The sequence below is a fragment of the Thermobia domestica genome, chromosome 10 (genome assembly GCF_964235325.1).
Source record: "Thermobia domestica chromosome 10, izTheDome1.hap1.1, whole genome shotgun sequence".
NCBI classification, from domain to species: Eukaryota; Metazoa; Arthropoda; class Insecta; order Zygentoma; family Lepismatidae; genus Thermobia; species Thermobia domestica.
In genome coordinates, this window is record NC_137463.1 from 124,173,798 (window position 1) to 124,190,490 (window position 16,693).

Genomic DNA, 16,693 nt, shown 5'->3' on the forward strand with positions numbered 1-16,693 from the left:
ATGCGAAAAACTAACAAATTTATTTCGGTAGGAGCTTGAGCCCGATAGCCTCTTAAATACGCCACTGAAGACAACTCTGCTCCCCTGATCCTTCACAGCATTGTTTTTCAACTTCATAAACATTTTGAACATCGATTATATAATATGGGAACGGTCTTACCCGTCCCCCCTCCCCCAATGCTGAAGACAGATTTGCGCCGATGCATGAGTGTAATGTTTGTATAAACCATATTTGAAAATTAATACCTGAGGACAATCGAGAACGTGTAAAAGGATTGTAGTTTTAACCAAGTTTTGAAAATGTCCATATTATAATTTAGTTATATGTCCAGTACTAGAGGTGAGGTTGCTGCATGTATTTCCTAATGGAAATAGTGGGTTGTTACTCATACTAAAAGAAAGGAAAAAAAGTGTAAACGAGTTGTTACCATCTTACTTATTAACAGTCCAGATGTGACCAAACACGTTGCTACCAATCATTATTTAAATTTCTTCCAAGTTTGAATAATGATTTCAATGTATGATATATTATCTTGATGCCAGCTCCCTCGCGTTTAATAAGCGTTCTTCGAGGTTAGTTGAAGGCTTCATTGTTGTAATAAAAAAGGGATAAAATTGTACATTACGATTCAACTCTCATTTTGTCCTCTCGGATCAACGGTCGCAGCTACTTCGTATGAAAGCAGCCAACTTATGTACTTTCCCTGCTCATATTCCCAGGTTCGACTCCTGGTGGAGGTACGAAACTTCTGATAAAATTGGAAAAGTCATTCTGATTCTATTGTTAAGTAAAAGATCCTGTCTGATCCTCGGTGCTGAAGAATGACGTTAAATCTTCAATCAGTTAATTATTAAGTGCTTCGTATTTGTACATCATTTTCTATACCGAGTGGCCTTAAACTTAATACCTCTCCTTTGGTACCCTTGGTTCAATATATTTAATTCTTAGCGAAAACTTTTTTTTTTTCCTCTCTGACCCTCATTCTCTGCTAAGCGCAATGTGTCAACAGATTTTTATTCTTTAGTAGTCTCCGATATTTACTTTTAATCTTTCGTTTTTTGTTTGTTTGTTTGTTTGTTTGTTTGTTTGTTTTTTGTTTTTTTTAATGTCTATTTAACGAATTAAAGAAAGATGACCTATCATTGTTGTTCCTCACGACTTGGTATTGTATTTTTAACATTGACAATACATCAGGTAGGACTGTTTTTTGTTACAAAAGTTTTTCTCGTGTATAAGTCGTCAGTAAATGTGTAAGTTTGTTCCTCTTGTAAGTGCTGGTGTATTTACTGTTATTATTTCTTACAGGACAAATAAAATGAGAAAAGAGCGAAGCGTATCCGGTGGTATATATGAGTTCCCGAACAGTCCCAACATGAGTAGACGTTCCAAGGACAAGCAACATACAGTATCAACTACGCGATTACGATATCTTCATGGCACTGTCTCTCAATTAGTAGACTTGACAATTTTTCATATACCTGGCTTAGATGTAAAGGTAAATGTGTATATACGTACTAAGATTTTTTTTTTTTTTTAATCTGTGATTTCTTTTTAAAAAATCGGAGATTTCAAATAACAAATGGGTCATCTTTTACAAGATATTCTTAGCTTCACTTGATACTTTTATGTAAGCATTGTCAGATTCTGTAATAACCTTATAACACAAGTAACCAATTTTCAAAAGTCTGAACTAACAAATCCGATGTTAGATATTTGTATATACTCGAATAGTTAGATCTTCGTCGTCCCAGAGTCAATTCACGGTTGGGGAACAGTAATTTCGGTATTAAGTCATCATCCAACTCCAGATTAACTCTAGAAGTACCATAGTAGGAGGTCAACTTGTCCCGCGCATTCAAATTTTTATTTTTATTTATTTATTTATTTATTTATTTTTGATAAAGTGTTTCCTAAGAGCTCGTGATTTTTACATTGTTCGTTTAAATGTAATGTTCATTTTTGTTAGTTTTATAAAATATCATCTATTTGTTTATACACACACACACACACACACACACACACACATATATATATATATATATATATATATATATATATATATATATATATATATATATATATATATATATATATATATATATATATACAGTAAACCCCGGTTAACACGAATTCCAAGGGACTGAAAAATCAGGAGTTCGTGTTAAAAAAATTCGTGTTAACCGGGGATCCAAATTTTATTAATCGAATACATTTTCTCCATACATACGCACTACAGTATACAGACTATACATACCACTACAGTATATTATGTGTGTCATAGAAAACATTAGAGATAGTATCGACTGAGTAATCTCGGTACCGTCTCGATTTCGAAAAGCACGGCTCGGTCTCAAATTCGAGACGAGATCGAGACTAGTTTCGGTCTCGGTACCATCCTCTGAAAAGTGAAAACACCACAGTAAGTTTATTATCCTATCTTCGAAGACTTTTTTTTAAGTTTACATTGCTACTACGTCCATCAATCCTTTTTATAACATCAGTTTGCAACAACACAGAACACAGAAGGTCAAGTGTGGAAACAGCGAGCATAAGCGCCCTCCGCAAATGGAATTTCCACGCAGAAAATCAAGGTCAAATTATAAAATTGACAACTCCGCTAGCAGGGTGGGTACCGCTAGTATCGGAAAGGTATTTATGACTGCTGTCACCAGTTTGGAGTTACAGGGGAGAGATTTTTGTCTCGAGCTGTCGCCAGCTCGTCTCCCAAGCACCTGCATGTTCAGCGCTTGACTAAGGACAGAATCAACACATCATAAGAGAGGAAAGATACCCGTTTCTGGTTTTTCTCTTATTTACAAGGCAATTTTCATCTGTATAAATACTGTATGACAAAAACTGATCTGGAGTGAAATCTAAAATAAGAAAAATGATCTAAAAAAAAAAAAAAAACAACAACAAAGGATTGAAAGTTCGTGTTAAATGAAAACATTTACTGACTCAAGGGACTAAAAATTAGTTCGTAATTCGTACTAACCGAAATTCGTGTTAACCGATAACACTTCCTATAAGATAACGTACAGCGATGCCGGGACCGAAATTTTGTTCGTCCTAACCGAGTGTTCGGCTTAAGCGAGTTCGTGTTAACGAGGTTATACTGTATATATATATATATATATATATATATATATTATATATCACAGTGTTATTTATGTGTCTTAGATAAACGCTGCAGCTTACAAGAGCGTGATACAATAAGTGGACGTAAATGTATACTTACATCACAAAGACAAAATCGACATTCAGATTCTAACACAATACATGCTCCTGCTTTAATAATGTAAGCAAATGTCATATATGTAACCATTTACGATAAATATAAAGCAGAATTACTTCAAAGGTTTCTGCTGTTAGTTCAGATTAAAATGTTAACTTAAATTCAAAAGATATATTGTAACAAGCACTTGGAAAATCGTAATGGGCAAATTTTACTCCTTTTTACTAGACGTAGCAGATAAGGCCGTGGTACGTCTAGGGATAAGCCTAGACTGAGCAGGGTCGGACTGGCCCACCCTTCTACCCTGCAAATGCAGGGTGGGCCCCTCCACCAATTTTAAAAAGATGTGCTCAATTAAACCTACCAGCATCAAAAATATGGCAGGGTAACTCCCGCAAACTTGTGTTTTGCATAAAAAAAAGACGTAAATTTAAACCTTCATGAACAGACCTTATTCTTCTTCACGATTATCGACTTGAAAAGGTTCCGTCTATGAGACAATCAGGCCCTAAAACTTTGCGGGGTTTGTGATACAGCAGCTGTTATAAACGAGCATGTTAACTACTACTTTTTTAAATATAAGAAACACAGTAGATTTCAGGCTGTTATTGGATTTGGATACCATTGCTTACTCCTGTCCTTTTACAAGCCGGCGAGTGGCGATGTTTTAAAGAAACAATAGTTTCGTAGATATTGTTATTGTGGAAAGTGGAGGTGGAGCCGGAATGCTTTTGAACTACATTGTCCTCAGACCAAGCTTCGAAGAAAGAAATCGGATCAGGCTTCGTTTTTTTTTTTTTTTTTTTTTTTCAGTGCGGTAAAGCGAAAAGAAATTAGTCGCCAATATCAACGATTGTTTTATACAAACCTCAAACAATTACGTGTTTTATTTGTATATTACATCGAAGGGCAAATCCGATAGCAGCAATTCAATTATTGGAACACCAGTTACGTGTCGTTTGTAGTGGAAGACAGATATGGTTGTGTCAGTATGGACGGTAGGAGTGGTTGTAAGATTACTGTAAAGAAAAAATATACAAGTGGTGCTAAAAAGCGAGAACACAAACGAAGATGTGATTTACAAAAAGCTGCATCTGACCCAAAACAACGTAGGCTATTTGAATCTGTGAAGTCCCAAGAAACAAATGAACGTGATGTGACTCATTCGAGTACTGCAGGACAGTTTCCAGGTTTTTTTTTCTAAGGTGTTTATAAATTATAATGTATACACCACGTCTTTGGTGATTTCAGTCAATTGTAGCTTATCTTTTATGGCTATTTTTACTTGAAATTACACAACTTTAACAGGCGAACACGAAATTAACTGAACTGTTTGCTGCCGCGTAGTGCTTTCAAACGGGTCAGATCAGGCTTTCATGGGTCAGGGGTCTAGTCAAGCATGCTTGAGACACGGGTCAGGTTAGGTCACCTACGCTAGGGTCAGGGCTGCTCTAGCCACGGGTCGGCTCGGGTCAACTTTCTTATGCGCCGTTTCGGCTAAATCCTTCTCGGGTCGAGTTGAACGTCTACCCGACCCGACTCATGACTCGAATAGGTTTTAGCCGAAACGACGCATAAGAAAGTTGGCCCGAGGCGACCCGTGGCTAGAGCAGCTCTGACCCGACCTATGAGCCAAGGAGGTTCTACTCGAGCCCTGACCCGATGAAGCCTGACCTGGCCCGTTTGAGAGCACTAGCTGCCGGCACTGGGCTCAGTAAGCGTTGGTGTAACTTCTAAAAGTGCTGAACACTTATGCTGTCAGTCAAATCAATGTAAATGTTATGTTATCGTGTAAATGTTAACTTCCCTTTAGTTTTTAAAGTTAATTTAAAATAAAAGTGTCGTAAAATGTAAAAATTATTTGTGATCTGCAAAGTAGGTATTAATATGAAAAGAGAAGTTGGGGCCAGCCGAGGAATGGGCGGACTACACTAGAATAGACTATATCTAATCTTTCTGCGACATGAAGATATGATATTATGACTTACTTATGTCAAGGAAAATCTTGCGTTTCGAAATATATCGCAAATTTACATCCAATCGCATTCTTTGTGTTGCATTGAGGCCACAAAGTTACATTTTTATACAGTTGGCCCTCATTTCAGTTTAGCAGGGTGGTCCCTATGGTTGCCAGTCCGTCCCTGAGGCTGAGTATACTGCAGATTGGGGCGGCATGTTTGGATCCATTTCCCCCTCTCTATATATTGCTGAATATATTAATTTATTTTACTAGGAATTTCCTGTGTGGGCGTTTTCGCATCACTTTTTATTATGTGCTGTTCTTTTTTCAAGAAATCCTGCCGTATATACGTGTATTGAACAATTATAATTTGTATAGCCGCAACTGAGCCGCTCGAACAATTATCGACGACAATTTGGTCGTTGTAACTTACACCGAAGTCGAAAAATCGATCAAAATACAGAATATTCTTCATGTATTAAAACAGAATGGGCAGCAGCAACTTCACCTTCAAATTCAATAATTAGAAATACATTATTTCGAGGGGGGAAGGGGTATCCGGGAAGTGTAGCTTAGGGTGCAAAAGTATGTTAATCAGACTCTGTGATCATCGTGAGTCAATTTATAATCTACTTGAATAAAGAGTCCAAAAGGAACAATGTCGATGGGAGCCAATATACAGATCGCACTGTGGGCGTACACGAGGAAAGGGTTTAACACAGACACTTGAACAAGATAATATAGAAAAGTAAACATTTACATATTAAGATATATATATATATATATATATATATATATATATATATATAGAGAGAGAGAGAGAGAGAGAGAGAGAATCAATCAATCATGCATGCATGCATGCATGTTTGTGCTGAAAGGATGTGAAATTGAGTACTTTAATCCCCTTGGTGAAATTTTGCGTACGTTACTGGGATCACATACCACTCAAAAGCTTTCTAGCCGGTCATGGCTTTCTTTGCTGTAACACCAAGAAGTTCAATTTTACATTTGATAGTGGATGAAGTTTAATGTCTTGATAATACGTATTTGATGAATATCATTGAATGTTCATCATTTAAAGAAAATCCGAAATCCATATAAAAGAGTAAACCAAAACGCTAAAGGTACAAAAGTAATATGTGGGTATACATTGATGTAGAATACAAGTGTCTTATGTACTTCCACGAACTTTTGAAATACCACTCCCGAAAATTTGGAGGAAGGGGAGACGTTTTAGTATTTTGCACACTTATTTTCAACCGTTAAGTAGTATACAGGCTTTGTAATGGGTGTGACAACTTTATATATAAGGTAGCTAAAAGTTCGTAAAATTATATCTAAAATCTGTTTTAATTAATTTATGATTTAATTCTTAATACATTGAAAGAAAAAAACAATGAAATGTGATTGCAGCCAAAGATTATGTAGTAGTTATTTTAAAAGACGTACACATTGAATATTCTAAACTACTTCGACTGGTATCAGATATATGCTCTTTTTCGGAGAGATTATAACATACAATCGGGCCACAGACATGCAATGGATAGGAAGATTCCATTCATAAATACAAATATTAAACAAGAATAAAAGTAAAATAAACAAATATTTATATAAATGTATAATAAATTAACATAGTGATAAACCTCGTCGATGTCAAATATAGAAGTAGCAAGGGAGAAAATAGAACATGTGACTAGTTTTCGATACCTAGGTAGTATTTTTAATGATGATATGAAGTGCAACGTGAAATAAAAGCAAGGATAGGAATGGCGAAAGAAGCCTTTAGAAGGGAGAAAAGTCTGTTTTGAGTAAAGAGTTGAGAAAAAAGACATAAAATGCTTTGTGAAGTATTGTGTTGTATGGGACAGAAACATGGATATTACGCAAAAATTATGAAAAACCACTGGAATCTTTGGAAACGTGGGTGTGGAGAAGAATGGAGAAAATTAACTGGGTCGAGCGGAAAACGAATGAGAGGGTGTTAGAAATGGTGAGGGAGAAACGGACAATTTTAGATATTATTAAGAAGAGGAGGAAAAACTGATTAGGACATTGGATAAGAAAGAACTCTATCATGAGGGACGTGTTAGAGGGTATGGTGACAGGGAAGAGAGGGAAAGAACGAAGGAGACTACAATTAATGGACGATATTAAAACAGATAATTCGTACGTGAAGACTAAGAGATTAGCAGAAGACCGAAAAGCATGGAAGCTTCTCAGTTGTGGCAAGTGACCAGTCAGTAATGTCGGAATACCTTTGATGATGATAACAACAAAAACCACAACTACCACCATCTCGTGGAAGTTGCAGTTGGAAGTTCTTTTGAGAAGTGAAGAAAAAAGTGGAAAAATAATATACGAGTAGGCCTGAATCTTGTTGACATGGATTATAAGAAACTCAGTTGGATTGGCGTGATAGAAAACTCAGTTGGTGGGTTTTGATTTGTTCAATGATAATTCTTCTAGTTTTCAGAGTTAGTTAATCAATATGTTGTTAAGACCTATTGTTATATATATTCTTATACAAGTCTTGGTCTATCTATAGGTTCATTATGAATCCAAAATGCTTTACGAAGAAAGTCCACCTTGCCCTTCGCCTCGTATGTATGGTGATCAAATGGGTCATTCAGTTCCACGGAAGAGCGGCACGAAGAGAGCAAGTCTTTTTGCCTGGATGACTTTGCAGAGCATTCCAGAGGAGACCATCATAAGTCCTCATATTTTGGAATTCTTGGAACAAACGCTGGAACCAATTCCTTCTACCATGCCAACAAAACCTACTTTTCCAGCAACAGGTTTGTATTTTCTTACACACCAGTTTAAAGTACGAAACATATTTAAAAGCCTCTCTTCGTGAGAAAAATATTATGTTTAATTGACTAGTTGAATTAGAACTTAGTTGAAGTTCCTTAGTATTAAGATCTAAAAGATAATGAAGAATGTAGAAGGTTTTGTAAGATAGAGATTCTTTTATATCAAGTGACTGAAATTTTATTTCAGTCGTATATTTATATGTAATAACACGAACAATAATTACAGCAAGTATGTACTTTTCTGTGATACATATCATAAAGTTATAGATGTTCAAAATTAGCAAAAATCACCGTCTGCAACGCTGTAGCGCATGTAGTTTTACTTGAATGTCTCATATCATCCAGTAGCCGTGGTTTTGTGCCGCACATTACTATTTTTCAGAGTTCTGGAGATCTGGGTGGATACCTAAATTTCCTCGTCGAGCCATCCATCCACCAGGGAATGTTTTATCCAGGAAAGTTTGCACGTCTTGATAGTAATGTAGTATCTATCTTGCTTAACAAAGAAATTTTCGTCTGGGTTGTGTTGGTGAATGACTTTCACATTTCTTTCTTGTAAAATGGTAAGGTAGTCTTTCTTGTCACGTGGCTGCTCATGGCAGAATGATCCTACAAGTCCTCTTGCAGATCTATCACATTACACTGTTGATCCAGGAGGATCAGCTTCTCGTGTAGCATAATATGAGAATTTTTGTTGGCGTATTACATAACTGTTGCGTTTGAGAGTATCATTTAGTTTAAAATCAGCCTTAGCCGATAAAATAAAATCAGTAAGATGTTTGTTACTGTACATTAACAGTCCATTCGGCATTCTAGACATACATTAAGTCGTCTTCTTTATATCATGAAACCTGAATATTGCTTCCACTTAGGTTGCATGAAAGTGCGATGGACACTTGTTTACTTACACCAGACTCACTTGAAGTTTATTGTACGGATTTTCTCGAGGATCTTGCGAAAGTCTTCGATGTCGTCTCCGACTTCCTTCTCGTTGCCATTCTGTTACTGTCACATCGACCTTTCTTCACACCACATACGGTTATTTTCACCTAAAACTTATTTCATAATGTTGTGATTGTTTCATGTGAATGTGGCGGGATATCAGATTCTGATGCAGTCTGTTTTCCAATAAGATTTTGATATCTAATGACATTGTTTGAAAGACAAATTATCACTTCTGCCATTTCACCTAACCGAATGTCTGCCGGCTGGCAGGTTGTGGCGTCAGTAACGGAATGTTTACGTGTACGCATACTCAACGTAGACACTGAAGCTTCAAATACAACATGTCAAGTTATCTTTAATAGTTTTTCTGTTATTAATGATCTGCTATTTTGGTACGCACTGTATGTTGGAAGCAAAAACAGAACGAGAGGCCGATGGAATAATAATAATTATTAATATTGGTGGGGTAGTGGATACATTAAACTGAAAATATCCTTTGTATTGTGTTACGTGCCTGCTATATTTGTTTTTGTTATCGATCAGGTAGGACAATGAATATAAAGGTCTTTCTAAATGTCGGTCACTTCTAACGGATTAACATTGAGTTTTGTCATGTTACTATAATTTTTTATGGATTTCATTCACTGTCTCATTTGCGAACACTTTCTTAATCATACAGACAGTTTTTGATGAACAATGACCAATTCAGTACCTGACGTAGATTCACTATTTACTTGGTTGATGGTCTGAATGTAATTACGGTCAATGTGCAAGCGTACTTATCGATATCTTACCGCCAACAGTATGCTCAAGAGTGACCGTTCACATGTATATAGTAAAATCCTTTTTGATCAACTGCCATATCACATAAAGATTAGTTCTCAAGTTACTTAAGGTATTTTCTAAATATTTCTCGTACGTAAATCCAAATCAGTCAGATAATTATAAGCTATGATAATATTTCATAGTTGCAGTTCGAACAGAGAAATCATAGTGTTACATTCAACACGAAACAGAATTTTGGATAAGCTAGGGAAAAAACTTCCAAAGTATATTATATTTGTGCTAGCCTTCAGGCTGTATTTCATACTATCTTTTAAGTTTATTACTTTATTTCTAGAAATGTCTTTGCATTCTTTAAAATATTACTGCTTTATTTCATTTATTATAGGGACAAATAGTGCAGCTCCCAAAGTTAATGATACTGGTAATTTATTTTTTCTCCCTTTTATTTCTGGTTATGTGGTTATGCTTCTCACTATTCTCCTCTAACTTTCCCATTGTAATGGTCAAACCTTTGTGTTATATTTTGTTGTATTGTGTGGATCTAGTTTGCTTGTGATTTCGTGAATAATGCGAAAGTTTTAGCGTTTGTGGTGAAAGTTTTAGCGTTAGTTTTTAATTGTAACACCATTAATCCATTACTTCCTAAATATGCTATAATTTTAAAGCGATAATTCTTAATATGCTATTCCAGTTCATGTCTGTGTTCCGTTTACATTTATGAAATATTTAACGCGTGATTGGTGAAGTGAGATTTGTTTTCGTTCTTTTCATTTCGCTTTATTTTTGATTACTTCGTTCTTTGAATTCTTTGCAAGTAATGCAAAGATGTATAATAATTTTAAGAAATGGTCCTAGTTCTTATAAAATTATGAAGTAGTAAATATTTTAATACTTTTTAGCCTATTTCATTGTTTGTTACAAGCAGTAGATTAGACGAAGTCTTATTACATTGTGTATTATATGTTCTTTTCTTGATCATATAGATATATACAAACGTAGTTGTATCCGAAAATTCTAGGATAATGCTCATAACACGCAAGCCGCCTGTAGTTTATGAGTTTCCCACTAGGATGTGTTTTGGTGATGATGTCTTGTAAGTCAGTGTGCCGAGTGGCGTAGTTGAATGTGGAAGTATTTGATTGTTGCACGTGTCTTTATGTGTATATTGCATCAGCCATCTGAGATTTTCTGATATCTGCAATATGGCGTAAGTTGAAGAACAAAGGATGTGCATCTCTGTGAGATTGTGTGAGCGGGAAATCAAACTTTTGAAATGTTGAGACATGCTTTTGGTGATTCGTGCCTGAGTCATAGCCGAACTTCTGAGTTATTTGGACGATTCAAGAATGGCAGAACTTCGACTGCTGCTGACATGGATCAGGTCCGCTAATCACGGCAACAATACCCTCAGAACTGGAACAGGTACGGGCGGGTATTAACCAGGATGGTAATCGTACACGATATCTGTGCACGGATTGGAATTAGTTGTGGTTCTTATCAGCATCTTCTACAGTTGAACATACATCGGATTGCAGCGAAGTTTGTGCCGAGAGTATTAATCCAGGAAAGACAGTCGAGTAGCGATCTGGGGCCGCGGTGGCTCAGTGGCAGAGCATTCACCTCTGGTACATGTGGTCTCTGGTTCGATTCCAGCTCGCGCCAAGTGAACGTTGTGGTGTACGAACACCGTGTGCGTGGGTTTCCTCGGTGTTCTCCCGTTTCCTCCCACTTTCTTCATTCCACCATTTCATTCATTTCTCATCATTATCGTCTTCTTTAGCCTAGCCGGCATAACCGTGGGACGTAAAACTTGAAGATTTCATTTCATTTTCGAGTAGCGATCTGTCAGGAACTGAAGGAAAATGTAAAAAATAATCTCACACTCTTTTTGAAAGTCATCACAGGGGAGGAAAGCATCGTTTGGGTTACGACCTAGAGACAACTGCAGTCTTCGCAATGGAAGAGGTCTTGTTGTCCAAAACAAAACAAAACAAAAAAGCGAATGCGAAAAACAAATTGAAGACTATGCTTATTTGTTTGTTTCAGCAAGAGGGGTCATACACAGGAAATTTGTTCCAACTGGAATGATTGTCAATGGAGACTTCTACTGTGACATTCGAATGTTACATGAAAATGTGCGGCGCAAGAAGACATAGATGTGGAAAAATCAGAACCTCATAGTCCACTCTACCACGACAATTCTCATACTCACGGATCACGTTTGCGTTTTGGCGTAGTGTTTTGCCATATTTATCTGATCTGATGCCCTGTAAGTTTTTCCTGTTTTCCAAGCTGAAGCTTCGGATGTAGGATCGAAGATTCGACTCCATTGAAGAGATGCAAGTGTCCCGGAGTTGTGTTCCCGGATACCTGGCACAATTCCAAAAATAGACTTTCAGGGATGTTTCCAAGCATAGCACAAACGCTGGGACTGCTGTAGTCATGCAAAAGAGGGATACTTTGAAAGTGATGGAGGAAAATAACGTCTAAGGTTTGCAGACTCCTTTTTGCAAGTGCTCTCATTGAACTTTTGGATACACCCTTGTATATGAGGCGTTCAGGTTAGTAAGGACGAAGTCAACAGAAGACTACTACGTGCTATCTGCAGCAGCCAGTTTCTGTGCTAGATTGTTATTCGTCTTTCCCTTAAACCAGTACAGTTTCAAAATAAATTTACTCGAAGTAACTTGTCATTATGTTCATATAGTATATATTCGCAATTATTTTCTTCTACGCTATGAGTGTACCAAACGCACTTGGACCTTCCGCGTAGTTTAATAAGTGGCAGCATATTTGTACTTGAGAAGATGATGTATATGTGTGTGTGTGTGTGTATACAGGGTGCGGAAAAGTCCCGGAATGTCCAATATCTCGTGAAATATACAGATCAGCAAAACAAACCAACGGACGTGTTAAGCAGTTTTGAAAAAGCTATACAATTATATCAAATGCAACTCCCTATCTCCATCGCCTCCGGGGGTACGGGAGGTAAGTAAATGGGAACCATAATTTCTTATTGCATATTTGAATTCTCCAGGAAAAGAGAAGTAATTTGACCCAGAATTGAAAACAGTACCTTTACGGATGGCGCTTGAATCAACACACAAAAGGAGGGGGAAGGGGGTACTAAGACGTTTGAAAATGCGAATTATCAGTCCCGTATTCTGTGGCCATACGGTAAGCGTACTGAACTGCAGAGTCACAGATCCTGAGTTCGATTCCCACGCAGAGTAACAGTTTTTATATGTATTTTTTGTCCCAAATAGTGAATTCATACATTTTAACTTCCATAAAAATAGTGTACTTGTCCATAATTTATTAACTTGCAAGAAAATACAAATTGCGACAAAAATGGTTTGTTTCTGTTGTAAATAACCCTATGAACTCTAACCCTGATGACCCTATTACTAAAAACCACTTCATAAAGTTATTTTGTAAAACAGTTATCAAAATTTGTACTGTATGAAACTTAAATAAAATACTAATCGAAACTAAAACCTATGGAATTAATTGAGGAAATAACAAAAGAAAAAAATGTTGCCTTGAGCTTGGATCGAACTCAGGGCCCCTGACTCAGCAGTCCAGTAAGCTAACTGTATGGCTATAGAGTACGGGACTGATAATTCGCATTATCATAACGTTTTGGTACCCACATTTTTTGTGTCGATTCAAGCGCCATCCGTGAAGGCACTGTTTCCAATTCTGGGTCAAATCACTGTCCCTCTTTCTGAAGAATCTAAATGTGCAATAAAAAATTGGAGTTTCCATTTAAAATTTTAAAATTACCCCTGTACCATCGAAAGATTGGAGGATAGGGGATTGCGTTTAGTATCATTGGATAGCTTTTTGAAAACTATTTAACACGTATTGTTGTTTGTTTTTGTGATCTGTATATTTCGCGTGATATTGGACCGTTCCGGGACTTTCTCCGCACCCTGTATACATTCGCTCTCGCTACGCTTGCTTCCAATAATTATCAGATAAACCACCGTCAGGATGGTGAAAGCCAGTTAAACTGAGTTATTTCGACAGCTGTTCCTAAACATCCATTACGCAGTCCGCCCCAGTAGGCAGAAGTGATTTCAGAGATACTCAGAAAATGGATGTTTCCTTCCCCAGATCTGGCGCTCACCAATATATGTAAACCTATGGTTCAGCTTAATTAGATACTTCCACAGTATAGTATTCGCAATAACTGTACACTCCCGTGGTCAGTGCTGAATCCAAGCATATTTCTAGAGTTTTTCCCCATAGCTGGCTGTGCTGTTGGAATTCACGTCAATATAAAGTATGGAACAAATAGGTCTGTCTTCATAGTATCGTATATGCAGCAGGCATCCGCTTCTCGCCTAAATATCTTAGGTGGGACATTTGCTTTCCCAGAGCAAAAGTATTTTAAGACACGCTCAAATATCTGTTCTGTAAATGTTCCGAATTTTAAATGATATTGATTCAGCCGTGTAGTACTATCGTAACAACTATTTTAATTTGAGTAGATAATATAAAGCTATATATTAGAAGCTATTATTATTATTATTATTATTATTATTATTATTATTATTATTATTATTATTATTATTATTATTTATTATTTATTATTATTATTATTATTATTGCTGCCTTTAGGTACCATTTTTCTAGACCTAGAGCGCCTTAAGTCTTGTTTCATAATCGGAGTGGATTTATACCGTAGTTGGAAAAAATAATGATTTTAACGAATTTAAATTAAAAGTTAAGCCTTAGATAATGTAATTGATTAGACTCAAAATAAAAAAAAAAATGATTAAAATTAAGATTAACGTCAAAATTAAGTGATTAAAATTAGAATTAAACATGTCAATTTACACTAATGCAATGAGAACTGTCTTAAATTGTAAATGTTAATGTAAAATTTAATGAATAAAGTTAAGGATATGGAAAAATTAGTCTAATATTATGAAAATTAGTAAAATTATAATTAGTGAGTAGTAAAATTAAAATACCATAAAAATCTTAGAAATTCATTTCACATGATTTCTGAAAAAGAAGTTAACAAGTAAATTTTTAATCATTACGAATTTTTTAACGATTATCAATTAAAAATTAACAAAATTTTTAATTGGTTAACTTAATTTTTTAACAGATTAATTACAAGCCTGATTTATATACGCTTTTAGAAAATAAAGAATGAACACCACAAGTGACGTAGAAATGCTACACTCGCGTCGTTCAGTTGTAGAGGGGCCCCACTGTGATGATCAACAGTACCCTGCTGTGATGTAGTGGGAAGGGAAGTCCGAGCTTGTAGCAGAAGTTGATGACTAGCCAAAGGAGTGGTCAGTTGCTTCCCACACCATATAGTGTGTAAAATTGGTTGAGTTTTGGCGAGAGTGTACTTGTTCGTGAGCTTGCATTAGGCCAGGTGGTCGTTCCGTAGAATCGCCTTGAAAGTCCGAGCTTGTTGCAGAAGTTGGTGACTAGCCAAAGGAGTGATCAATTGCTTCCCACACCATATAGTGTGTGAAATTGGTTGAGTTTTGGCGAGAGTGTACTTGTTCGTGGGCGTGCATTAAGCCAGGTGGTCGTTCCGCAGAATCGCCTAACACATTACACGGGAAATATCCACTATGCATAAATGTTGAGCCGTTATACCATGAAAGATGCACAGGCAAGTCAACTCTTTACCAGTCAACAGTAACATACGGAAACAAGCTTGAAAATTTGCATCAAACGAGCTACACGTGTTAATGACACATAAACCATCATTGATTAGACCATTGTCGCTTTTTCTTTAAGCCCACCCGCTTTCCTCGCTGCATTTTGCAGTCTTTGGCGTTAGCATACTAACATCTGTGACCAAGCCGATAAACTTTTGGAAGTTTTATATTTCTAAAAAACAAGTGTGTATGTTCAGTTTACTGTACCTAAACTAGCGCTACTCTGTAATAAAAAAATAGGACTCTGTGCTCAGCTCGATGATATCTATTTCTCTCTCTAAATTGTCCAATTGCAAATTAAATGTTCTTGCTAAATTTTACGTACATAATTATTTATTGAAAAACATGTAGCAAATTAAATTACTCGTAAGTGTATTTGATGATTTGAGTAAAATACCTTACATCAAAGTTAAATATTTATGAGAAATAAGTAAATACTTTGAAGAAAGCATGGAAGGTGGCTTTTAGCTATAGGAAAGAAAATTTTATTTCTCAAAGTTATGCATTGTGTTTATCCTGTATATTTGCATGGATTTTATGGATGATCTGTAACTCATTATTTCTTAGCATAAAATCAAATAGTTCTTTGGGATATTTGTCCTAGTAGCTATAACTTAGAGCAAATTGATAGATTAACGTAAGTTAACTAAACTTTTCCGAATTGAAATCAATTCATATGTAATTTCTGCGAGTGAAACAGAAAGAAAGTATTTCGTCTAGCACATGTATTGTGAATAATGAGATTGGTACTGGATTAGACATCTGAGGCAAAGGAATAACTCAAATATTCAATCAGGAAAACTAAGTCAACTGTTCAGTCTGTATTTTCTTTTGTATTCAGATTGCTTTAGCTTGCGAATAATGTAGTTTAATCTTCTTAAAATATGTTTCTTTGAAACAAAATAGGTATATTGTAAAACAATGTAATGTATTACATATTTCCTGTGTTAATGTTAAAAACAAGTGTTGCTATGCCTTGTTATTGTATCGTTTTGTCTTCGTTTGCTTTTGTTGTGATTATTATTATTATTATTATTATTATTATTATTATTATTATTATTATTATTATTATTATTATTATTATTATTATTATTATTATTATTAACTTCGAGAATGATATTAATGTGATTTGATTTATATTTTGATGAATCGCATTAATTCAAGTAGTTCTATTCATGATACAATGGCATATATTTTTTATTTGTTAAGTGTATAATATTCCTTCAATAGATTACTCAGATTTTTTTTATTACTTTA

At 35.7% G+C, this 16,693-nt stretch overlaps 1 protein-coding gene across 6 annotated transcripts in view; it reads left to right on the forward strand.

Moving 5' to 3' along the window:
• tweek (transmembrane protein KIAA1109 homolog tweek) overlaps nt 1–16,693 on the forward strand; it is a 262,126-nt gene that overhangs the window by 191,657 nt on the left and 53,776 nt on the right. For 4 of the 6 annotated variants that reach the window (XM_081728543.1, XM_081728547.1, XM_081728548.1 and 1 more), the window contains 3 exons: nt 1,307–1,496; nt 7,742–7,991; nt 10,126–10,161. In XM_081728543.1, coding sequence (XP_081584669.1) covers nt 1,307–1,496; nt 7,742–7,991; nt 10,126–10,161 — 476 coding nt within the window. The remainder of the gene's footprint in view (nt 1–1,306; nt 1,497–7,741; nt 7,992–10,125; nt 10,162–16,693) is intronic. The other 2 variants (XM_081728545.1, XM_081728549.1) reach the window with 1 other exon arrangement.